This window comes from Carassius carassius, chromosome 23 (genome assembly GCF_963082965.1).
Source record: "Carassius carassius chromosome 23, fCarCar2.1, whole genome shotgun sequence".
NCBI lineage: Eukaryota > Metazoa > Chordata > Actinopteri > Cypriniformes > Cyprinidae > Carassius > Carassius carassius.
Genome location: NC_081777.1, coordinates 16,256,028 through 16,279,809, shown reverse-complemented (window position 1 = coordinate 16,279,809; position 23,782 = coordinate 16,256,028). Strand labels below are relative to the sequence as shown.

Sequence of the window (23,782 nt, the reverse complement as noted above, 5' to 3'; positions counted from 1 at the left end):
TATCTTTCTCTCAGGCCATATTACATCAAGAGGGCCACATGGATGATGCACTGACTTGCTCTCGCTCTCAGATGGAAGAGTCTCAGGCTGCTCGTATGATCTACAGCACCATAGGCCTTTTTACACAGTTTATCAAGTACGACTGTACATCGCATACGATCTAACATTCATTTATACTGTGTATTATTCAGTCACAGAATAATGTGTAATACTTTACAGGCAGAAAAATAATTTGGTGATATTCTATTGTTACTATCTATTGTTTGATAAAAAAGTGAAACTATGAGCAATATGACATTTAATTATGCATAACTTTGGTGCAGTACTTTTATAAACTTTTATTAAGCAAGACATTAATAAAAAAATAAGAATAAATAAATAATGAAATTATATAATAATTCTGTTCTTTTGAACTGAAAATTAAAATGGTTTCCACAAAAATAATATGTATACATATATAACGGTTTCTATATATGTATTTTTTTATGTATAACTGTTTTCAATATTGATGAAGTTTTTTAAAGCAGAATATGAATTGATTTCTGAAGGATCTTTTGATTTGATAATTACATATAAGACTGGGTAAAATGTTTAAATAATATTTTGCAGTATATTAAAATAGAATTAAATTAGAATTTTTATTAAATATATTTTTTTATTGTTTTACAATAATGTTATAGACTTCTTTGACTTCTTTAAGAAATCTTACTGACACCAAACTTTTGTTTTGCAAGTAATAAACAATTTCATAATTTTTTTATTGTTTTACATCATCTTAATAAAAAAAAAATAATATATATATATATATATATATATATATATATATATATATATATATATATATATATATATATGTGTGTGTGTGTGTGTGTGTGTGTAAAAATGTCATATCATATATATGGAAAAGGAGTAAAAAAAACTTACTGAAAAGCTCTGACAATTAGCCTATTCAGACTGATTATTTAAGATAATATTTGTAGACAGTTGCCTTATATTTTCTTGTGTGTGTGAATCTGCATGCATCCTCTTCTCTCTCTTGTACATCAGAGGTCTGGACTCTTTGAGTGGGAAGAACAAATCCCCCGGTCCGGTGTCCTTGCCATTGGATGGAGTGATCCTGTCCTTGCAGGATCTGATCCATTACTTCCGGCCTCCAGAGGAGGAGCTGGAACACGAGGAGAAACAGACCAAGCTGCGCTCTCTACGCAACCGACAGAACCTTTTCCAAGAAGAGGTGTGTGTGTGTGTGTGTGTGTGTGTGTGTGTGTGTGTGTGTGTGTGTGTGTTGACAGTCAGCCCTGATCCCCTTTAATTAACGCCTCTTTTCTGTTGCAGGGGATGATCACCATCGTGCTGGAGTGTATTGACCGCCTGAATGTCTACAACACTGCTGCACACTTCTCTGAGTTTGCCGGAGAGGAAGCTGCTGAATCCTGGAAAGAGATTGTCAACCTGCTCTATGAACTGCTTGGTGACCAAATATAAATGTTTCATGTTTTTGAAAGAAGTCTTATGCTCACCAAGACTGAAATTATATGATCAAAAATACAGTAAAAGACGTTCTCTTTTCCCTTTTAAAATGAAATGTATTACTGTCACATGATCATTCAGAAAAAAATGCTGATTTTGTGCTTAATGCAATATAATTGTGAGGAAGCAGTGCTGAAGTCTAAAGAACTAAAGATATACTGAAGTATATTTGATTGTGCTGAAGTGAAACAATTGCAAGTATACTTCAGCTACACTTTAAATATCTTGCATTTAAAGATGATAGTATTTTTTAAAAATCATAAAATCTTCATTTATAGTGACATTAAAACACAAATTAGGCTTAATATTAAGAAATAGTAGTACTCCAAATAAAGTTAATAATAATAATTTATATATATATATATATATATATATATATATATATATATATATATATATATATATATATATATAGATATGTTAAAATAGAAAATAGTCATTTTAAATTGTAATAATATTTCGGATTATTTCTGTTTTTACTGTATTTCTGATTAACTAAATGCAGCCATGATGAGCACAAAAGACTTATTGAATAGCATCTACAAAGCATACTTTATTAAAAATATATGTATTATTTCTGTTTCATCCATTCTTCAGTTGATTTCCTTTTTTATCAGATTGATGGATTATATTTTGAATGTGTCTCTATTTTCACAGCATCGCTGATAAGAGGAAACCGTTCTAACTGTGCTCTGTTTTGCGATAACCTGGACTGGCTGGTTAGTAAACTGGATCGTCTGGAAGCTTCTTCAGGTATATATAAAACCTTCCTCGAGCACACGGTCAAAAAATGCCACAAAATGACTAACAACCTTTTTAAACCTTGCCACATACTTCTTGCTCTCATACTTCTTTCTTATCTGTTTGCCTGCAGGCATCCTAGAGGTGCTGTATTGTGTTTTGATTGAAAGTCCTGAAGTCTTGAACATCATTCAGGAGAATCACATCAAGTCTATAATTTCTCTCTTGGACAAGCACGGTCGAAACCATAAGGTCTGACTGCAAATGTGATTTAGGTCAACTAACATTTATCATTTTGCTATGCATTGAAGATCTCACTGTCCTCTCCCTTTATCCGGACAGGTTTTAGATGTATTGCGTTCTCTGTGTGTGTGTAACGGTGTTGCTGTGAGGTCCAATCAAAACCTCATCACAGAAAATCTGCTTCCGGGCCGTGACCTCCTGCTGCAGACTAACATAGTTAACTATGTATCAAGGTAATATCTGTTGCTTTTCATCCAATTAAAAATGCTACATTGCACCTTGTTTTCTTTTACTGCAGCTTTTGTTTTCAAAGAATTTGAAAAGATTTAAAACCCTGTAACTACATAAATGTGACTTACTTCTTGTAGCGTGAGGCCCGATATCTTCTTGGGGACTTGTGAAGGTTCTACACAGTATAAGAAGTGGTACTTTGAGGTGATGGTAGACTATGTGGAACCATATGTGACAGCTCAGGCTAGCCATCTGCGAGTTGGCTGGGCTCTGACTGAGGGCTTCAGTCCATACCCAGGAGGAGGAGAGGGATGGGGCGGCAACGGTGTGGGCGATGACCTATATTCTTATGGTTTTGATGGCCTTCATTTGTGGTCAGGTTAGTGTGGCGATCTTCTATATTCTATATGTGTGAGTGTTTGTGGTCCTTAAACCATATTTTTGCTCTGTGTAGGTCATGTGCCACGTCAGGTTGCTTCGCCCAACCAGCACATCCTGGCAGCAGATGATGTTGTGAGCTGCTGTCTGGATCTGAGTGTGCCCAGTATCTCCTTCCGTATCAATGGCCATCCAGTCCAGGGAATGTTTGAGAACTTCAATGTAGATGGCCTCTTCTTTCCCGTCATTAGCTTCTCTGCTGGAGTGAAGTAATTAACATTACTGTTTTATATTACATAACCTTATTTTAAAAGGATAGTTCCTCCAAAAATGAAAATTGCCCCATGATTTACTCGCCCTCAAGTCATCGTACTGTAGGTGTACAGTACATGACTTTCTTCTTTCAGACGAATCCAATCAAAGTTATATAAAAAAATGTCCTTGCTCTTCCAAGCTTTATAATGGCAGTGAATGGGTGTTATTTTTCAGTAGTACAAAAGAAGTCCAATAAATCTCATCCATCCATCAAAAAAAGTGTCCCACATTGCTCCTAGGGGTTAATAAAGGCCTCCTAAAGCAAAGTGTTGTTTATTTTGTAAGAAAATATAGCTTCCGATTTTGCACATTATATATATATATATATATATATATATATATATATATATATATATATATATATATATATATATATATTGTTTTAAAGAAATTGAAGGGTATTAAATTGATCAAAAGTAAACGTTAAAATCATTTATAATGCTTCAAAATACTTGTTTAATCTGTATGCTATTCTTTTGAACTTTACTAAATGATCCTGAAAAAAACATTTCCACAAATAAATATTGTAAGAAATGTTTCTTGAGCACTAAATCAGCATTAGAATGATTTCTGAAGAATCATGTGACAGTGAAAATTAAGGAGGTCCAGCAGTGCACAACATAATCAGAATCAGAATCAGAATGAGCTTTATTGCCAGGTATGTTCACACATACGAGGAATTTGTTTTTTCGTGACAGAAGCTCCGCAGTGCAACATAATGACAGCGACAGAACAAAAAGCACAATAAGGAATAAAAAAATACAAAAAAATACAAATAGGTAGGTAAGGAATGACAATATACAAATTGACAATGTATGGCAGGTATATTACAATGAGCATTTATGTATGTACAGGTATATTATGTGCAAAAAATTTAAGTGTACGCTAAGTATGTGAAATAATAATGCAATCTCCACAGCACAATGAAATCATCACAACACAATGACTAATTTCATTGTGTTGTGCTAATTTAGCTGTGTTGTTGCTTTTTCCATTGTGTTGTGCTAATTTTGTTGTGTTGTGACTTATTTCTGTTGTGCTAATTTCATTTTGTTGTTGCTTTTTCCATTGTGTTGTGCTAATTTTGTTGTGTTGTGACTTATTTCTGTTTTGTTGTGCTAATCTTTTTGTATTGCGCCTTGTTTCCGTTATGTTGCGACTTCTTTCTGTTGTGTTGTGGCTTAATTATGTTGATTCGTTGTGTTGCGCCTTGTTTCCGTTATGTTGCGACTTCTTTCTGTTGTGTTGTGGCTTAATTATGTTGATTCGTTGTGTTGCGCCTTGTTTTCGTTATGTTGCGACTTCTTTCTGTTGTGTTGTGGCTTAATTATGTTGAGTCGTTGTGTTGCGCCTTGTTTCCGTTATGTTGCGACTTCTTTCTGTTGTGTTGTGGCTTAATTATGTTGATTCGTTGTGTTGCGCCTTGTTTTCGTTATGTTGCGACTTCTTTCTGTTGTGTTGTGGCTTAATTATGTTGATTCGTTGTGTTGCGCCTTGTTTCCGTTATGTTGCGACTTCTTTCTGTTGTGTTGTGGCTTAATTATGTTGATTCGTTGTGTTGCGCCTTGTTTTCGTTATGTTGCGACTTCTTTCTGTTGTGTTGTGGCTTAATTATGTTGATTCGTTGTGTTGCGCCATGTTTCCGTTATGTTGCGACTTGTTTCTGTTGTGTTGTGGCTTATTTATTTTGTGTTGTGGCTTGTTTCTGTTGAGTTGAGCTCATTTCGTTGTGTTGCGTCTTATTTCTGTTGTTTTGTGTTAATTTTGTTCTGTTGCGCCTTGTTCCCGTTGTGTTGCAACTTGCTTCTGTTGTGGCTTATTTCCATTGTGTTGTGCTAATTTCCATTGTGTTGTGACTTATTTCTTTTCTGTTGTGCTAATTTTGTTGTCTTGTGGCTTGTTTCCATTGTGTTGTGCACCACTGGGCCACAGTAGAAGACTGTAGCAATGACTGTAAATAAATAAATATACATTTTTTTTATTTTAATAATATTTAACAAGTTGACTGTTTTATAGTTTTGTTAACCAAATAAAGGCAGCATTGGTGAGCACTTTTCAACATTTAAAAATCTGTCCAAATCCAAAAATCTAGACAGAGAATAATAAATGAAAACAACAAAAAACTAAAATCTTTCCATTTAATTTTCAGAGCTCGCTTCCTTTTGGGTGGTCGCCATGGGGATTTTAAGTTTTTGCCTCCTCCTGGTTACTCACCATGTTATGAAGCTCTTCTCCCCAAAGATAGAATGCGCATTGAGCCTATTAAGGAGTATAAACATGACTTTAATGGAGTCAGAAACCTGCTGGGCCCCACGCAGTCCCTCACGCACACTTCATTCACTCCCTGTCCCGTTGACACTGCCCAGGTAAATTAAACTAACCACATACAACTCCACTGTAGTTTGCCAAAAACACTTCGACTCAGTCTATGTACTGTGTATGTTATATCATTTGTAGATTGTTCTACCTCCTCATTTGGAGCGGATCAGAGAGAAGCTTGCAGAAAACATTCATGAGCTCTGGGCTGTGACTCGTATTGAGCAGGGTTGGACCTATGGAGTGGTGAGAACCTTCTTTCTCTGTCTTTCTCAAATATACACCAACCCAAACACAAGCATACTGTACATAGAAAATCAACATCCTTATTAAAGTTAAATGCTCTCTCTCTCAGTTCAGGGATGATAATAAGAAGTTGCACCCATGTCTGGTGGACTTTCAGAGTCTTCCAGAACCTGAGAAGAATTATAACCTCCAGATGTCTGGAGAGACCTTGAAGTGAGTTTCTGTTGAATATCAAATGTCTAAAGTTCATTGCTTATGCATCCATCTGTCCATCCCATTTATACACCAACTTTTTCTCTCCTTGACCTCTCCAGAACCCTCTTAGCTTTGGGCTGCCATGTAGGCATGGGAGATGAGAAAGCAGAGGAGAATCTGAGGAAGATAAAATTGCCCAAAACGTAATAAAACCAAAAAAAAAAACACCCAGGTTTTTGTCTTGTATAATGTATAGTGTTTTGGTTTTCATGTTTTTCCTTATCTTGGTCAGTTATGTGATGAGCAGTGGGTTCAAGCCTGCTCCTCTAGACCTCAGCCATGTCAAACTGACACCCAATCAGAACCAATTGGTCGAGAAGTTGGCAGAAAATGGGCATAATGTTTGGGCACGGGACAGAGTGAGACAAGGATGGACCTACAGCATTGTGCAGGTAGATGTGGATACAATGCTGACTCTGTCACAATAAAACATGTTTTTAAGTGAGAAAATTGTCCTCGATCATCCTCAGTCGCTGTGTTAACTAGTTTTTGTTTAACTGGTTTACAGAAACTTAATTTCAGGTTAATATAACAGTACAGTGTATAAAAAAAATTAAGGAAAAATAAATGTTGCTATATTACAATGTTACTCTTTGTCACTAACTTTGTGACCCTCAGGATATTTTGAATAAGCGTAACCCTCGTCTGGTACCTTACAACCTCCTGGATGAGAGAACCAAGAAGACGAACAGAGACAGTGTGAACAACGCTGTGCGCACTCTGATTGGCTATGGATACAACATCGAGCCCCCAGATCAGGAGAGCAGTGAGTCTTTGCTCTCCTCTCATCTACTATCACTATTAGCATCACAAATATGGAACAGACCTTAATGAAGTCATTGCCCAACTTCAGATACATATGTGTTGGTACAGTATCTGTATCGTTTTTGCAGTCCTAATTTCTCTTTTTCCCCACAGGTGGTCTTGGTGATGAGAACACTCGTGGAGATAAAGTGCGCATCTTCAGGGCAGAGAAGCAGTATGCTGTTACCTCAGGAAAATGGTACTTTGAGTTTGAGGCCGTAACCACAGGAGAGATGAGAGTTGGCTGGGCTCGACCGAACGTCCGCCCTGACGTTGAGCTTGGTTCTGATGAGCTGGCCTATGTCTTTAATGGAAACAGGGTCAGTGGTGTCATATTAATCTCATTCTGATGTGTTTTATGGTACCAGGCTGTAGGCTATCTTTCCAGCTAATTGGACCAATACATTTTGTGTGCCGCACAAGTTGCTGACAAACTATTTTGGATAGCTGCAATAAACACTGATTTACTCTCCTCTGCTCTTCCTTCAGGCTCAGCGATGGCACATTGGTAATGAGCCATTTGGCCGTCAATGGCAGTCTGGTGATGTGGTCGGGTGCATGATAGACCTCACAGAAATGAACATTATGTTCACTCTTAATGGAGAGATGCTGATCAGTGATTCTGGCTCTGAAATGGCTTTCAAAGACATTGAGATTGGAGACGGTGAGGATTTAGGCTATAACGTTGTTCATCAATGGGGTTTCAATGAGTTGTTTTGAAGGATAATGTGTTTTGTTTAATAAGCAGTCATTTAGCTTGTCAGAAAAAGTCTGTAGTTAGTTTTTGAATGAGTTTCACAAGGTTTCTTTTCATAGATCAGTCCTGGTTCTTGGATTTAAAAAGCTGTTTATATGATAATTTACTTTTTTTTTTCTTTTTTACATTTAAAGAAAGGGATTCCAGTCCAGATAATATATGGATTATATTTTCTTTTCCCCATCAAACACAAAATCTATTTTTTTTTTTATTGATTTATTGTTTGGCTCCAAAATGACAAAAAATGTCTATATGATTAATATGCTACATTTTAAGCCATTAAATATCTTTTTACCCATGGGGGGGGGGGGGGTAAAACTTAAGTTATTCTCTGGGTTTTTTCATCAAAATCTAATATGACACCTTTGATGTTGACGACAATTTTGGCATAAGATATGCAATAATGAATCCCGTTTGGCATTAAATAGGGTGAACGTGGCTTTAGTAGGCCATTTCATGACTACAGAAACCTTTAAATTTGCATGTGAACTCGTTTAAAGTTTATGTTTTATTAAGCATCACAAACACCATACATTATGATTTAATAGTGGAAAAAGTCCCAAAAGTAGCTGATTTATTGTCAACTTTGCCACCCTTTGCTAAGGCTGATGCTATCTCTGTACGGTGGAGCATGAGGTGAGTCCTCATGTTCGTAGTATTTCCGGAGATTTAATCACAGGAGGCTTTCTGATTTATTTCTCAGATGCCTCCATCTATGAAAAAAAAAAAACAGCACTATAGACTGAAAAAGCAATTATTATTGTAGTATCAAAAGTTCAATTCACATTTGCAATGTATATAATAAAAGATAAACAATATTGCCATTCAAAATGTTGCGATACTATGTTGTATTAACCCCCCCCCCACACACACACTCACACACACACTACTAAATCAGCTTCTTCTCTTTGTTCTTCTCCCTCCAGGTTTTATTCCGGTCTGCACTTTGGGTCTTTCTCAGGTTGGCCGTATTAACCTGGGTCAGAATGTTAGCAGCCTACGCTACTTTGCCATCTGCGGGCTCCAAGAAGGCTTTGAGCCATTCGCCATCAACATGAAGAGAGACATCACAATGTGGTTCAGTAAGAGCCTCCCCCAGTATGTTCCAGTGCCCACCGACCACAACCACATTGAGGTACTGTAATTATTTTGTCATTTAGTTGAGTCTTAAGATATAGATAAAATATACATATCAACCTTTTTACTGTCTTCCTGTGACCTGTAGGTCTCTCGTGTGGATGGAACCGTAGACAGCGCCCCCTGTATTAAAATAACCCACAAGACTTTTGGATCCCAAAATGCCAACACAGACATGATGTTCTTCAGACTGAGCATGCCTGTAGAGTTCCACCTGACCTTTAAGGTGCCAGCAGGCACTACCCCCCTCACACGAACCCTCACCATCCCTGAAGATGAGGTGCTGGAGGTAGACCCCAACTCTGACTTTGAGGTGCTGAAGAAGTCAGCCAGTCGCAAAGAGCAGGAGGAGAAGGAAAAGGAGCCATCCGTGCCCAAAGATATCCCAAGCATTAAGGAAAATGACAAAGACACTGCATCCGAGAAAGGAAAGAAGAAAGGGTGAGATCTGAGGACTTTTATTAAGTTTATGCGAATATTTGTATATTTAAAAAATGTAAAATGTTGAAAAACAACCTCCAAATTATCCCCTCAGCTTCTTGTTTAAAGCTAAAAAGGCAGCCATGATCACTCCTCCTCCACCTCAACCTATTATGCCCCGTTTGTTTGAGGATGTGGTGCCTGATGATCGTGATGACCCAGAGATCATCCTCAATACGACCACAGTCAGTGTTCATTACAAGATCTGTTATATATAACACACTCTTCGCTCTTGTTTTTTGACTTATGCTTCTCTCTCCCTGTATCAACTGTGCAGTACTATTACTCAGTCCGTATCTTCGCCGGTCAAGAACCTAGCGGGGTATGGGTGGGTTGGGTCACCCCAGACTTCCACATGTATGACCTCAACTTTGACCTGTCTAAGGTCCGCACTGTCACTGTCACTGTTGGTGATGACAAGGGCAATATACATGACAGGTGAGATATAAAAATTCAGCTCACTGATCTGCCATGTCAAATTACTGAAATGTGGGCTAACAAGGGCAAATACAAGAAGCTGCAGTATGGAGAAGCATTTATTTAAAATTAAATGTTCGGTATAGTGAGGTGATGTAGGTGAATATCGGTTTTGATGAGCAGTGCACCAGTGGCCTAGTTCAGTCACCAACCATCAGAATATTTTTGGGAGTGAAAAAAAAGAAAAGATTTTAAAGTGTAATGCCTACTTTTATCATATTTTCAGTGTAGTATTTTGCATGTACCGTACAACATACATTTAAACCTTTGGGATCTAGAATTTTTTTTTTTTAATAAAATAAGATTTTGAATAAAAATCTAAACAACCTTGAAACAAGATAAATGTATTTGAGAACCTAATTAAAATGTATTTTTTGTTCAGAGAATATATTTTGAATTTCTTTTGCCATTGGAAAATAGTTCTTATATTAAGCACAAATCTCACAATATATATATATATATATAGTGTCTCTTATGCTTACCAGGGCTGCATTTATTTTATTGAAATAACAGTAAAATATCATTACAATTTAAAATGATTATTTTCTGTTTAAATATATTATAAAATATAATTAATGGCTGTGATGTCAAAGCTGAAATCTCTTCAGTGACACATGATCCTTTAGAAATCCTTCTTATGTGTTGATTCGGTGCCCAAGAAACACCATTTATTTGAAAAGAATAACATTTATTTAAAATATAATTTTAAAATAGAAACGTATTCATCCTTTCTCAATAAAATTTCTCATTATGAAGAAAGAAAGAAAGCACAAACTTTGACAGTTTTATTTTATAATTTTGATTAAGCTACAAATATTTATTTCTTTACTCAAGAAAACTTAGAATGTTATGTTTGCTTATCAGTATGAGGAGGAGTAATTGCTATATGGTGTGGGGAGGAGAGTTTGGCAGCAGCACCCAGCAGAGGTTCAGCCAGGAGGATGTGGTGATTGGTTGCTTGGTTGACCTGGCAACAGGACTCATGAATTTCACAGCCAATGGGAAAGAGATCAACACTTTCTACCAGGTAAGTGAAGCTTCTCTCTTTAAAGGAGGAACTGTAGTGGCACTTAAAAAGTCCCTGTTAGGAGTGCCTTTTCTTAATACGAACTCATATTTATACATATGCTTTATCAGGTGGAGCCCAACACTAAGTTGTTTCCAGCTGTGTTTGTTTTGCCGACCAGCCAGAACATGCTGCAGCTGGAACTCGGAAAACTCAAGGTCTGCACTATCCTCTATTTCTGGCACTGAAAGTCATCAGCTTTCTTTTAGAAATATTTTTACTAAACATTTGTAGCCTTAAATTTCTCACTTCCTTTCTCCATCCCATAGAATATCATGCCTCTTTCGGCAGCCATGTTCCGTAGTGAGCGCAAGAACCCGGTGCCCCAGTGTCCTCCTCGGCTGGATGTTCAGATGTTGACCCCTGTGATCTGGAGCCGGATGCCTAACCACTTCCTGGATCCAAAAGTGGGGCGGGTGAGCGAGAGGCATGGCTGGATGGTGGAATGTACAGAGCCTCTCACCATGATGGCTCTGCATATACCTGAAGAGAACAGGTACAAGAGAACGAAAAAAATAATAATAATTTGAAAACATTACCCCACAGGAAAAAAAAACACAGCAAAAACCAGCCTAAGCTGTTTTAAACTGGTCTCCTAGACTGGCCAAGCTGGTCAGCAACCACCCAGAACACCCTAGAAAGTAGAAACAACACCCTATAAAACCCTAGCAAACACATAGCAACACTCTAGCAACCACCTAACAATGACCATTAGCACCATAGCAACTACTTACCAACCACCCAGAACATCTTAGCAAACAATTAACAGAACCCTAGCAACCACCCAGCAAAAACATTAGCAAACATCCAGAACACCCTAGCAACTGCATAGCAGCACCCTGTTAACCACCAAGCTGTGACTATGAACACTCTAACAATCATCCAGGACACCCTAGCAACCATGTAGCAACAATCTAGAACACCCTAATAACCACCTAGCAGCCGCCCAGAAAGCCACCCTAGAAACTGCATAACAACACCATAGCAATGATCATGAACACCCTAGCAACTGCCTAGCAACCACCAAGAACACCCTATAAACCACATGGCTGTACCCTAGAAACCAAATAGCAATCACTCAGGGTGCGTCTCAATCGACTCCCTAGCTCATGAATCAGTAGATTGTGTACACAAATTCAGTTCCCTGACTCACTGCATGTTGGGACAGTGATCACTCGAATTCCACTGACTTACAGACTTACTCCAATGATTACGTATAGCATCAACGGACAGCATAGTAGAACTTTATCACAGGAATTAATAAACAACAGGCAGGGTCAATATAATTTTTATATTATTGTTATTCTCTTTAAACACATCGCTTCTGTTACACGTTCTTACAACATTTCACCGGACATTAATTTTAAATCATGTTAGATTAGATCACATTAGATATGTTCATAACCTGTCTAGTGATGTGTGTTTATGATAAAATATACAAAAAAATGGTCCGTCTTATCAAATCTTATCAAGTCATAATATTTATCGAGTTGGCTTGTGTGGTTTATGTTCTTGTGTGTTAATGCTTCAGAAATGTAACGTTATTTCCAGTAAGGGAGCATAGTGTGCCCCGATGCACCCTAGTATTTGTCGTGCATTGTGGGATTTTTCAGGGAGCGAACATTCCAGTGTACTGGAATGATTTTGCGATTGAGACAGCCCTTAAAATGTCTGACTCCCTGATCAGTGCCCTTACTACTGAACAAAGGAGCTGATTAAGATACATCCTTAGAACACCCTAGCAAATAGCAACACCATAGCAGTGACCCAGCAAAACCCTTATTAACCACCTGGAACACCCTAGCAACTGCAAAACAGCACCATATTAACTACATAGCAACACCCTAGCAACCTCATAACAAAAACACCCAAAACACGTTACCAAACGCAGAGCAACATCTTGGCAATGATCCAGAAAACCTTACCAACCACCCAGAACACCATAGCAACACCATAGCAATCCACCCAACAATGACCCAAACAACCTTAGCAACCTCACAGTAACACTCAGAACATCCTGACAACTGCATAGCACCCTGAGCACAATAGTAACTTCCATAACCTGAGGAGAAGGGGGCGGGAGAAACAACTCTCTCGAATACTTTCAGTTTGGATTGCAGTACCCATTTCAACCACTTGCTGAACAATATTAAATAGTAAGGATAGTTCACCCAAAAATGAATATTCTGTTATTAATTGCTCACCCTCTTGACGTTCCAAACCTGTAAGACCTTTGTTCATCTTCGGAGCACAAATTAAGATATTTTTGATGAAATCCGAGAGCTTTCTGACCCTGCATAGACAGCAATGCAGAAAACACATTCAAGGCCCATAAAGGTAGTAAAGACATCATTAAAATAGTCCATGTTAAAATGTATTATATATAGATTTTATATTCTATATATATATTTGTGTTCCACAGATAAACAAAAGTCTTAGGGGTTTGGAACGACATGAGGGTGAGGGTGAACTAACCCTTTAACATACTACACCATTAAAATCTTCTAAATTTCTTTCTGGCCAGACTTTCTCAAGCCAACATTAAAGTTTGTCTTGCCAATTTTTTTTTTCTAGTTGTGTGTTGTTCATTAGTGGATGTGTTTCTCTCTCATGTGCAGGTGTATCGACATCTTGGAACTGTCTGAACAGCATGACTTGCTGAAGTTCCACTATCACACTCTCATGCTTTATTGTGCTGTGTGTGCATTGGGCAACAACCGTGTGGCCCATGCCCTCTGCAGCCACGTGGACGAATCACAGCTCTTCTACGCTATCGAGAACACCTATCTGCCTGGCCCCCTCCGCAGTGGCTACTACGACCTTCTGATCAGTATCCACCTGGAGTCAGCCAAACGTAACCGCCTGGGAACCAATCGTGAGTTTATTGTTCCCATGACAAAAGAGACGCTGAGCATCACGCTTTTCCCCGATGCAGAGGCAGCCAATGACCTGCCAGGAGTGGGTCTCACGACCTGCCTCAGACCCAAGCTACACTTCTCCCCCATCAACTTTGTGGGTACCGACCCAGATCTGTACACCATAAGCCCCATCATTCCTCTGCAGGTATGATGAGGATACCATGGAGTTCAAAACTGATTGTTGGTACACAGATCATCTCTTTGTTAACATCTGCACTCTTTCATTCCTTACAGGAGCTGAAGACCAAGGCTCTAAACATGCTTACTGAAGCCGTGTTCGATGGCAGCCAGGCCATGCGTGATCCTGTTGGGGGCAGCGTTGAGTTTCACTTCGTTCCTATTCTCAAACTGATCAGCACCCTCCTCATAATGGGCATCTTCAACGATGAAGACGTCAAGCACATTCTCAAGATGATTGATCCCAATGTGTTCGGAAAGAAAGAGGAGGCAGGAGAGACAGAGGAACCAGAAGAGGAAGCTGCTCCCAAGGAGGAAGGAGAGGAGGTGAAAGAAAAAGAAGAAGCGGCTGAAGGAGAAGAGGAAGCCGTGGATGAGGGAGTTGGGGAGGAGGAGGAGGAGGATGAGGAGCTAAAAGCTCTAAAGAAGGAGGAGGGACAGGAAGGAGAAGAGGTTGAGAAGGCAGTAGAGGAGGAGGAGGGAGAGAAGGTGAATGGAGAAAAAGCAGAGGAGGAAAAGGAGGCAGAAGAAGTAGGCGAGGAGGCCAAGGAGGAGGAAGAGGAGGCTCCAGAGGAGGGACTGCTTCAAATGAAGCTGCCAGAGTCTGTCAAACTTCAGGCAAGTATCTATCTATCTATCTATCTATCTATCTATCTATCTATCTATCTATCTATCTATCTATCTATCTATCTATCTATCTATCTATCTATCTATCTATCTATCTATCTATCTATCTATCTATCTATCTATCTATCTATCTATCTATCTATCTATCTATCTATCTATCTATCTATCTATCTATCTATCTATCTATCATTATACAGACCTTGGGAAGTCGTGGCCTAGTGGTTAGAGAGTTTGATTCTTAACCCTAAGGTTGTGGGTTTGAGTCTCGGGCCGGCAATACCACGACTTAGGTGTCCTTGAGCAAGACACCAAACCAGCACTGTGTGTGTTTACGGTGTGTGTGTGTGCACTTTGGATGGGTTAAATGCAGAGCACGTATTCTGAGTATGGGTCACCATACTTGGATGTATGTCACTTTCACTTTTTTGTCTTTCCCTCCATCTCTCTTTGTTTATCTTTTTGACTGTCTGTCTACATATTTTTATATGCCTAGAATATAAATGTAATATTATTTTATGTACTGTATATTATGTGTATATTCTCTAGATTTTATGTTTTATTAGAGGCAAATAATTTTTGTCAGGCAAAGACTGAGCTTCTTGTCTTCCCTGCCACCAGCTTGGCTCTTCTACAATTTCCCCATCAACTTCGGTCAGAAATCTTTGTGTAACCTTTGATAACCAATTGACCTTCAAAGACCACATTGCAAACCTCTTGATCTTGCAGGTTTGCATTGCACAACATTAGAAAGTTCAGGCCCTTTCTAACGGAGCATGCTGCACAACTTCTTATCCAGGCCCTTGTCATTTCTAGGCTGGACTACTGCAATGCTCTTCCGGCTGGACTTCCATCAAACACAATCAAACCTCTACAAATGATTCAGAGTGCAGCGGCACGACTGGTCTTCAACAAACCCAAAAGAGCCCCATGTTACACCTCTCTTAATCTCCTTGCACTGTTCAAGACATTGATGCTTGCATATAGAACAGCCACAGGCTCAGCACCAGCCTTCTTCCACTCACTATTACGAGTCTACATCCCCTCCAGAAGTCTCAGATCCACTAGTAAGCGACGCCTCATGGTACCATCAGAGAGCGAGACTCAAAATCACTTTCCAGAACATTCTCGTTCACCATTCCTGGCTGGTGGAATGATCTTCCCACCCCTATCTGGAATGCTGAATCCCTGACTATTTTCAAGCGAAAGCTGAAAACTCATCTCTTTCTAAACTACTCTGCTTCATCGTAAAAAAAACAAAAAAAAAAAACACCTTTCTCTTTATTAATCCTTCTTTTTCTAGCTTGTACTTATTTGAACAATGTCTCAAACTAGGTATTACAAGCACTTCCTTTGTCTGTTTGCCTCTTTAAGAAGAATCACTTCATGTATCCCCCGATTGTAAGCCGTTTTTGATAAAGTGTCTGCAAAATGACTAAATGTAATTGTATTAATACTGCCAATACTCTCCCTCTCTTTCAGATGTGTACCCTTCTACAGTATTTCTGTGACTGTGAGCTCAGACACAGAGTTGAGGCAATTTTGGCATTCTCTGATAAATTTGTACAGCAGATCCAGTCAAACCAACGTGAACGATACAATGACTTAATGAGAGCATTTACAATGTCTGCTGCAGAGACCGCTCGCAGGACCAGAGAGTTTCGCTCTCCTCCTTTGGAACAGGTATAATAAACAACTCTTCACTTTAAATCCACTTATGATTAGAATTGCTTTCAGGGTGACCAATCACTGATTTTGTGCATATATGTAGATTTTGCTGTTGACTAACTTCAAGCACAGCCCAGAAGAAGAGGATTGCCCTGTACCAGAGGAAGTGCGGGAAACCCTCCTGAATTTCCACGATGAGCTGCTGAATCACTGTGGTCAGTGTTCAAAATATCTAACAAAAAAAATCAACCTTATGGCCACATTACAACAACTAAACACCAAGCAGCTGCTGTTGCAAAATCATCTTGTGATCAAATTCTCTAAAACTAATTCAGTTTCTGTTGATTTTTGTACCGCAGGTGTCCACGTAGAAGAAGAAGCAGAGGAGGAAGAAGTAGAGGCATCTCTGAGAGGGCGACTGCTCAGTTTAGTGGAGAAGATAAAGACCTTAAGGAAGAAAGAGGAGGAAGAGGAACCAGAACCAGAGGAAGAGCCCAAACCTAGTGAGTAAATGAAGTAAAACATCTTGAGAAGGTCGTTCAGTTTGACCTCATCAAATGAATGTAGTTATAGATCAATATTTTATGTCTCAGGTACTTTACAGGAACTGATATCCCACACAATGATCCACTGGGCACAGGAGTCCTTTATTCAGAACCCTGAGCTGGTGCGGCTCATGTTCAGTCTTCTTCATCGTCAGTATGATGCTCTGGGAGAGCTGATCCGTGCCCTGCCAAAGGCCTATGCCATCAGCGGTGTGTCCATACAGGACACAATGGACCTGCTAGAGTGCCTGGGACAGATCCGTTCTCTTCTCATTGTCCAGATGGGCCCGGAAGAGGAGAGGCTTATGATTCAGAGCATTGGGTTGGTACATCAAAAACCTGGATATATATCCTATTTTTCAAATCCATGTACAGGCTGTGTTTAATTGATACAAACATGGTAAAAACAGTAATACTGTGAAATATTATATATATATACATATATATATATATATATATATATATATATATATATATATATATATATATATATATATATATATATATATATATATATATATATATATAAAACAAAGCTTAATTTTTTTGCAGCCATTACTCCAGTCTTCAGTGACACATGATCTTTCAGAAATCCTTCTAATATATGACCCTGGACCCTGGAAATTATCAGTTATTCTTTTATGCCAAAAATTATTAGCATATTACATAAAGATCATGTTCCATGAAGATATGTATTTTTCTACCGTAAATATATCAAAACATAATTTTTTATTAGTAATATGCATTGCTAGGAACTTCATTTGGACTACTTTTAAATGCGATTTAAAAGTTTTGATTTTTTTTGCACCCTCAGATTCCAGATTTTCCAATAGTTGTATCTGTCAAAATTTTGTCCTGTCTTAACAAACCATACATCAATGGAAAGCTTATTTATTCACATCTTTTATATATCTTTTATTATTATTTTTATATAGCTTTTTTTATTCAGATGTATAAATCTCAGTTTAAAAAAAAAAAAACCTTATGAGTGGTTTTGTGGTCCGAATAAAAGTATTGATTTCTTAAAAATGGTAATGTACCTTGTTTGTTCTCATTCCCTGAACTTCTCCAGAGTCATTATGTTTTTACTGGACATCATATATTTTGTATCATATGTATTATTTCAAATGCATATTGTCTCTTGTCTCATAGGAACGTCATGAACAACAAGTTGTTCTACCAGCACCCTAACCTGATGCGAGCTCTGGGCATGCATGAGACGGTCATGGAGGTTATGGTCAATGTACTGGGAGGTGGAGGAGACTCTAAGGTACTTTCCTGTTTATATATATATATATATATATATATATATATATATATATATATATATATATATATATATATATGAATATACTGAATATATATAACTGAATGTTTAAAATAGTTTTTCTTGGAAAATAATCCTTGGTCATTGAAACTGATGTAATGGGACACAAACTTTTTTTCTGTCTATAGGAAATACGATTCCCGCAAATGGTTACTAGTTGCTGTCGCTTCCTGTGCTACTTCTGCAGGATCAGCCGTCAGAATCAGCGTTCCATGTTTGACCACCTCTCATACCTGCTGCAGAACAGTGGCATTGGACTCGGTTGGTGGCTTTGTAAAACTTAACTGACACAGCATATTGGTATTATTGTTAGGTCTGTTCACACCAATGATAACTATAACAATAATTCTAATTGTTATAGAAGTCCAAAGCACAGCTATAACAATATAAAAACACTGAGGAAAGATATCATTGAAATCAATTTCAGAATGATTTCTCCAGCTAATGAATGATAAAATCATTGACAGCGAATTGAAATCAAATACAGTTTAAAAAGCTTGCATATTTAAATCAGTAGATGACATAACTGCAGTGTGCACTTATAATAAATAGAACTTTATTGTGTGTCAATGTTGATGCTGACATGGTCATCATTGTAGTTATCGTTCTTGGTAACACTTTACAATAAGAATCCATTTATTAACGTTAAATAAGGTTAATGTTGTAGAAGAAACCAAAGTATCTGTTGACATGATTCAATTAACATGAGTAAACGATGAACAAATGCATTTTGATTGACTGACATTTACAAAAATTAATAAATGTTGTAAAATACATTGCTCATTGTTAGTTTATGTTAGCTAATGTTTTACAAATGAGACCTTACTGTAAAGTGTTACAGAGTGTTGTTAATAATTACTTAATGCATCTAGGTCCTTAAAAAAATGTAAATAATATAAAAGAATTATGCAATCTTTTTTTATGTGTTGCTATTTAGGAATGCGTGGATCTACTCCTTTGGATGTTGCTGCTGCATCTTGCATTGACAACAATGAGCTTGCACTGGCTCTTCAAGAGCAAGACCTTGAGATGGTAATGCTCTGAACAAACTGTATTTTGTAGCTTGTGATTCTATGGTAAAGTGCGATTTAAAAAAAATCGCATGTTTACTGTGTTACTCAGGTGGTGACATATCTGGCTGGATGCGGCCTTCGAATGTGCCCCATGCTTCTGTCTAAAGGCTACCCTGACATCGGATGGAATCCAGGTGGAGGAGAGAGATATCTGGACTTCCTACGTTTTGCTGTGTTTGTAAATGGTGAGCATATTAAATCGAATTCTATTTCTAACTCCTCTGTTTGAAGGCATTCATTATTAAACTTTGTGTTTGTGTCCTCCAATACAGGTGAGAGCGTAGAGGAGAACGCCAATGTGGTTGTTCGTCTGTTGATTCGTCGGCCTGAGTGCTTCGGCCCCGCTCTGAGAGGAGAGGGTGGCGCAGGTCTGTTAGCTGCCATCGAAGAGGCCATTAAGATCTCTGAGGACCCTGCCAGAGATGGGCCAACTCCTAAAAAGGACAGACGTTTTATGTAAAGAATGCTTGAATTTTCCTTTTCATTTAAACTATTTATTATTAATATAATTTTATCTATATACGCTGCATTTTTGTCCCTTGTGATTGGTTCACAGGTTTGGAGGGGAGGAGCAACATGAAGAGAACAGAGTACATCTTGGAAATGCTATCATGTCATTTTACTCTGCTCTTATTGACTTGCTGGGTCGCTGTGCTCCAGAGATGCATGTAAGTAAAACAACTTGAAAGATTTATCTGTGGAGTCTATGACAAATGTAATGTTTTTGATTTTTTTTTTTTTTTTTTTTTTGAAAGAAGCCTCTTATACTGTACTCCCCAAGGCTGCATTTATTTTATGGAAATATAGTAAAAGAGTAATATTGTGAAATAAGTTTATTTCTATGAATGGTAGTGTGTAAGATGAAGGTCATATTTCATATGGACTTCAGTTTTAATCCTGTTCTTTACCCACAGTTGATCCAAGCAGGTAAAGGTGAAGCTTTGAGAATCAGAGCTATCTTGAGGTCTCTCGTACCCATTGAAGACCTGGTGGGAGTCATCAGCCTTCCTGTTCAGATCCCCACCTTTGGCAAAGGTACACAGAATGGTCACCATGTGACCATTTCTTATTTTAATCTTTATTTGTCTGTCTGTTTTACTTTTTACTTTGAGATATAAACAGGCTTCCATACAACTTCTGTATACTCAACTCTTCTTATTTTTTCCTGTGCTACTTTTCATAGATGACCAGATTGTTGAGCCAAAAATGTCAGCGAGTTTCGTGCCAGACCACAAAGCCTCCATGGTGCTTTTCTTGGACAGAGTGTATGGCATTGATAACCAGGACTTCCTGTTGCATGTGCTAGAGGTGGGCTTCTTGCCCGATATGAGAGCCTCAGCCTCTCTAGATACGGTGAGCTATATATATAATATAAAACAAAACAATACAATACAATACAATCCAATACGATACAGCGATCACTGATCTTAATTGTGATCTTCCAGGCGGCATTCAGCACCACAGAGATGGCTCTGGCTCTAAACCGTTACCTGTGCTCAGCTGTGCTTCCTCTGCTCACAAAGTGTGCCCCACTGTTCGCTGGAACAGACCATCGTGCCATCATGATCGACTCAATGCTGCACACCATCTACAGACTGTCCCGTGGCCGTGCCCTTACCAAGGCCCAGAGGGACGTCATCGAGGACTGCCTTATGTCTCTTGTCAAGTTAGTCCAATCTGCAACGTCCGCGCTCAAATGTAGAAATGGTAACATAAAATGTTATAGCTAATAAAGTAATGTTTGTGTGTTTTAGGTATTTGCGGCCATCTATGTTGCAGCATCTGTTGAGAAGGCTGGTGTTTGATGTGCCAATCTTAAACGAGTATGCCAAGATGCCCCTCAAGGTATTCAAGTATAGTTGGTTTAATTAGTTGCATTGATTTGTTTCTTGTGCTCATATTTTGTGCTTTAATTTCATTTAGTTGTTGACCAATCACTATGAGCGCTGCTGGAAGTATTATTGCCTTCCAAATGGATGGGCGAACTTTGGAGTCACATCAGAGGAAGAGCTGCATCTCTCTCGCAAACTCTTCTGGGGCATCTTTGAGTCCCTCGCACACAAGGTTTGACAGACATGGATAGTCTCAACAGACAAGTTCGAACTGAAATGCCTGTGCACACTTACATGCCATCTCATCTGTGTAGAAATTCGATGCAGAGCTGTTTAAGATCGCCATGCTCTGCATCTGTGCCATTGCGGGTGCCATCCCTCCAGACTATGTGGATGCTAGCTATTCATCTGTGACTGAGAAGAAAGCATCAGTCGACGCTGAGGGAAACTTTGACCCCAAACCAGTGGAGACAACAAAGTGAGAAAATGATCAGCTAGTTCAATTACAGTATTCATTTAGCATCTTTGCATTTATATATGAGCATTGAGCACATTTCAGGTGTCTGATTTAATATATGTATACAGATTTATGGTAACATTTTAGTTTAGGGACCAATTCTAGCTATTAACTAGTTTCTCATGCATATCACTAGCATATTGGCTGTTTATTAGTACTCATGAAGCACATATAAGCCTTATTCTGCATAACAATTTTAATAAACCTACCCCATACTTAAACTTATCAACTACCTAACTAACTATTAATGAGCTGCAAAATAGGAGTTTGAGGCAGCAGTTATAGTTAAATTGTTAACAATGGAAACTGGTAACCAACAACAGTAATTATTATTAAGTACTTTTAAAAATATCATTTGTGTATTATAATATTAAAATGTTTATGGCCTGGTTTCACAGACAGGGCATATTCTAAGCCAGAATTAGGCCATACTAGTTAACTTAGGACATTTAAGTAATTTTTTATAAATGGGCCTTTACTGATGTACACAAAAGCAAAGGTACTGATATGTTTTAAGATCAATCAGTGCACGTTTCTTTCAGTTGAAACCGCTCAGACTTGCATTTTAGTCTGGAAGTAGGCTTAAGCCTTGTCTGTGAAACAAGGGGTTTATGTTATATAGTTGTATAGTCACATTGAATAGGGGTAAAAAAAAAAAAATCAGTCCTTAGCTGATCACATTTAAACTCATTGACATTAACAGAAAGGATTGTTTTGAGGGAGTCAACAGCAACAGCAGCCAAACAATTATGTTTCCTTTTTGCAGCACCATCATTCCTGAGAGACTTGATGCCTTCATTAACAAATATGCCGAGCACACGCATGATAAATGGGCCTTTGAGAAGGTTAGTATGAGCATTCATGCTCATTTGTGAAAGCCAAAAGCATTGTGGGACTGGGAATAGGCTTTGCAACCTTTTGCTTCCATCTTCCAGATCCAAAACAACTGGACATATGGAGAGGTTCTAGATGAGAACAGCAAAACTCACCCCATGCTGCGGCCGTACAAGACTTTCTCAGAGAAGGTCTGAATGGATGTTCTTTGAATCTTCCTTGTCAGTTGGCCGTTACAGTTGGTTTTCCAGAAACAAGGTCAACTTCTCTTTTGAATTCTCTCTCTAGGATAAAGAGATCTATCGCTGGCCCATTAAAGAGTCCATCAAGGCCATGCTGGCATGGGAATGGACTCTGGAGAAAGCCAGAGATGGAGAAATTGAGAAAACTGAAGTGAAGGCCAGCAGGAAGATCTCCCAGACTGCTCAGGTAACAGAGAGATGAAACAAAGAAGATGAAAATTGCATGTTTTATGAACCAATTATCCATACAAATATATTCATCTCCTGCAGGCCACCTATGATCCCAGCCAGGGATACTCTCCCCAGCCGGTGGAACTGACAGGCATGGCCTTGTCCAGAGAGCTACAGGTATGGTATTTATAGTAATTCAGTATAAGACTATAACACTGGTATATGTAGAAACCCTTGTGATTGATTCACTTGTCATGTTTCACTCCGTTCAGTCCATGGCAGAGCAGCTTGCTGAGAATTACCATAACACTTGGGGCCGCAAGAAAAAGATGGAGCTGCAATCCAAGGGTATAATTGTTTTTTTTTTATTCAGCATATCATGTTGACTGCACAAAATAATGTTCAGATGTATTGATCATGAATTTAACCCATGGGCAATCTCCTAGTTTTTTGTGTTATTTGTGTTAATAGGTGGTGGCACCCATCCTTTGTTGGTACCATATGACACATTGACGGCCAAAGAGAAGACAAGAGACAGAGAGAAAGCCCAAGACCTGCTCAAATTCCTTCAGCTTAATGGATACGCTGTCACCAGGTAAACAGCTGATGCCGTACAACAAGAATGTTATAGTGACTAGAGTCTAAAATAACCATTTCTTGTTGCTGTTATTTTGGCAGTAGTTGAAGTTTCTTAGGTTTTATTAAGAATGATGAGAGCCTGTGAACAAAGACTTATTTTACACACAAATTTTGTAGACTGTACTTCCCAACATAGCTCCAGTTCTTTTTCTTAGGTTAGAGGTCAGCAACATTTTGTGCCATGATTGTATAAAAATAGGAATTTTGCATCTAATACATAACCATTTTTAAATGTTTAT

General features: G+C 38.3%; 1 protein-coding gene across 13 annotated transcripts in view; it reads left to right on the top strand.

The window, feature by feature from the left end:
• The window catches only part of LOC132101371 (ryanodine receptor 1-like), a 110,599-nt gene that overhangs the window by 45,593 nt on the left and 41,224 nt on the right, over positions 1-23,782 (top strand). For all 13 annotated transcript variants that reach the window (XM_059506284.1, XM_059506283.1, XM_059506280.1 and 10 more), the window contains 47 exons: positions 15-136; positions 1,048-1,234; positions 1,336-1,471; positions 2,188-2,283; positions 2,405-2,523; positions 2,614-2,747; positions 2,883-3,124; positions 3,200-3,392; positions 5,588-5,804; positions 5,896-6,000; positions 6,110-6,213; positions 6,315-6,398; positions 6,488-6,647; positions 6,874-7,021; positions 7,174-7,379; positions 7,549-7,723; positions 8,743-8,951; positions 9,042-9,394; positions 9,489-9,618; positions 9,711-9,871; positions 10,775-10,937; positions 11,048-11,134; positions 11,246-11,472; positions 13,595-14,039; positions 14,129-14,689; positions 16,178-16,378; positions 16,467-16,578; positions 16,723-16,866; positions 16,957-17,230; positions 18,061-18,178; positions 18,364-18,496; positions 19,173-19,267; positions 19,358-19,493; positions 19,581-19,764; positions 19,865-19,976; positions 20,223-20,343; positions 20,492-20,661; positions 20,754-20,974; positions 21,063-21,153; positions 21,232-21,372; positions 21,455-21,618; positions 22,424-22,502; positions 22,593-22,682; positions 22,780-22,920; positions 23,004-23,081; positions 23,177-23,252; positions 23,376-23,499. In XM_059506284.1, coding sequence (XP_059362267.1) covers positions 15-136; positions 1,048-1,234; positions 1,336-1,471; positions 2,188-2,283; positions 2,405-2,523; positions 2,614-2,747; positions 2,883-3,124; positions 3,200-3,392; positions 5,588-5,804; positions 5,896-6,000; positions 6,110-6,213; positions 6,315-6,398; positions 6,488-6,647; positions 6,874-7,021; positions 7,174-7,379; positions 7,549-7,723; positions 8,743-8,951; positions 9,042-9,394; positions 9,489-9,618; positions 9,711-9,871; positions 10,775-10,937; positions 11,048-11,134; positions 11,246-11,472; positions 13,595-14,039; positions 14,129-14,689; positions 16,178-16,378; positions 16,467-16,578; positions 16,723-16,866; positions 16,957-17,230; positions 18,061-18,178; positions 18,364-18,496; positions 19,173-19,267; positions 19,358-19,493; positions 19,581-19,764; positions 19,865-19,976; positions 20,223-20,343; positions 20,492-20,661; positions 20,754-20,974; positions 21,063-21,153; positions 21,232-21,372; positions 21,455-21,618; positions 22,424-22,502; positions 22,593-22,682; positions 22,780-22,920; positions 23,004-23,081; positions 23,177-23,252; positions 23,376-23,499 — 7,769 coding nt within the window. The remainder of the gene's footprint in view (positions 1-14; positions 137-1,047; positions 1,235-1,335; positions 1,472-2,187; positions 2,284-2,404; positions 2,524-2,613; positions 2,748-2,882; positions 3,125-3,199; positions 3,393-5,587; positions 5,805-5,895; positions 6,001-6,109; positions 6,214-6,314; positions 6,399-6,487; positions 6,648-6,873; positions 7,022-7,173; positions 7,380-7,548; positions 7,724-8,742; positions 8,952-9,041; positions 9,395-9,488; positions 9,619-9,710; positions 9,872-10,774; positions 10,938-11,047; positions 11,135-11,245; positions 11,473-13,594; positions 14,040-14,128; positions 14,690-16,177; positions 16,379-16,466; positions 16,579-16,722; positions 16,867-16,956; positions 17,231-18,060; positions 18,179-18,363; positions 18,497-19,172; positions 19,268-19,357; positions 19,494-19,580; positions 19,765-19,864; positions 19,977-20,222; positions 20,344-20,491; positions 20,662-20,753; positions 20,975-21,062; positions 21,154-21,231; positions 21,373-21,454; positions 21,619-22,423; positions 22,503-22,592; positions 22,683-22,779; positions 22,921-23,003; positions 23,082-23,176; positions 23,253-23,375; positions 23,500-23,782) is intronic.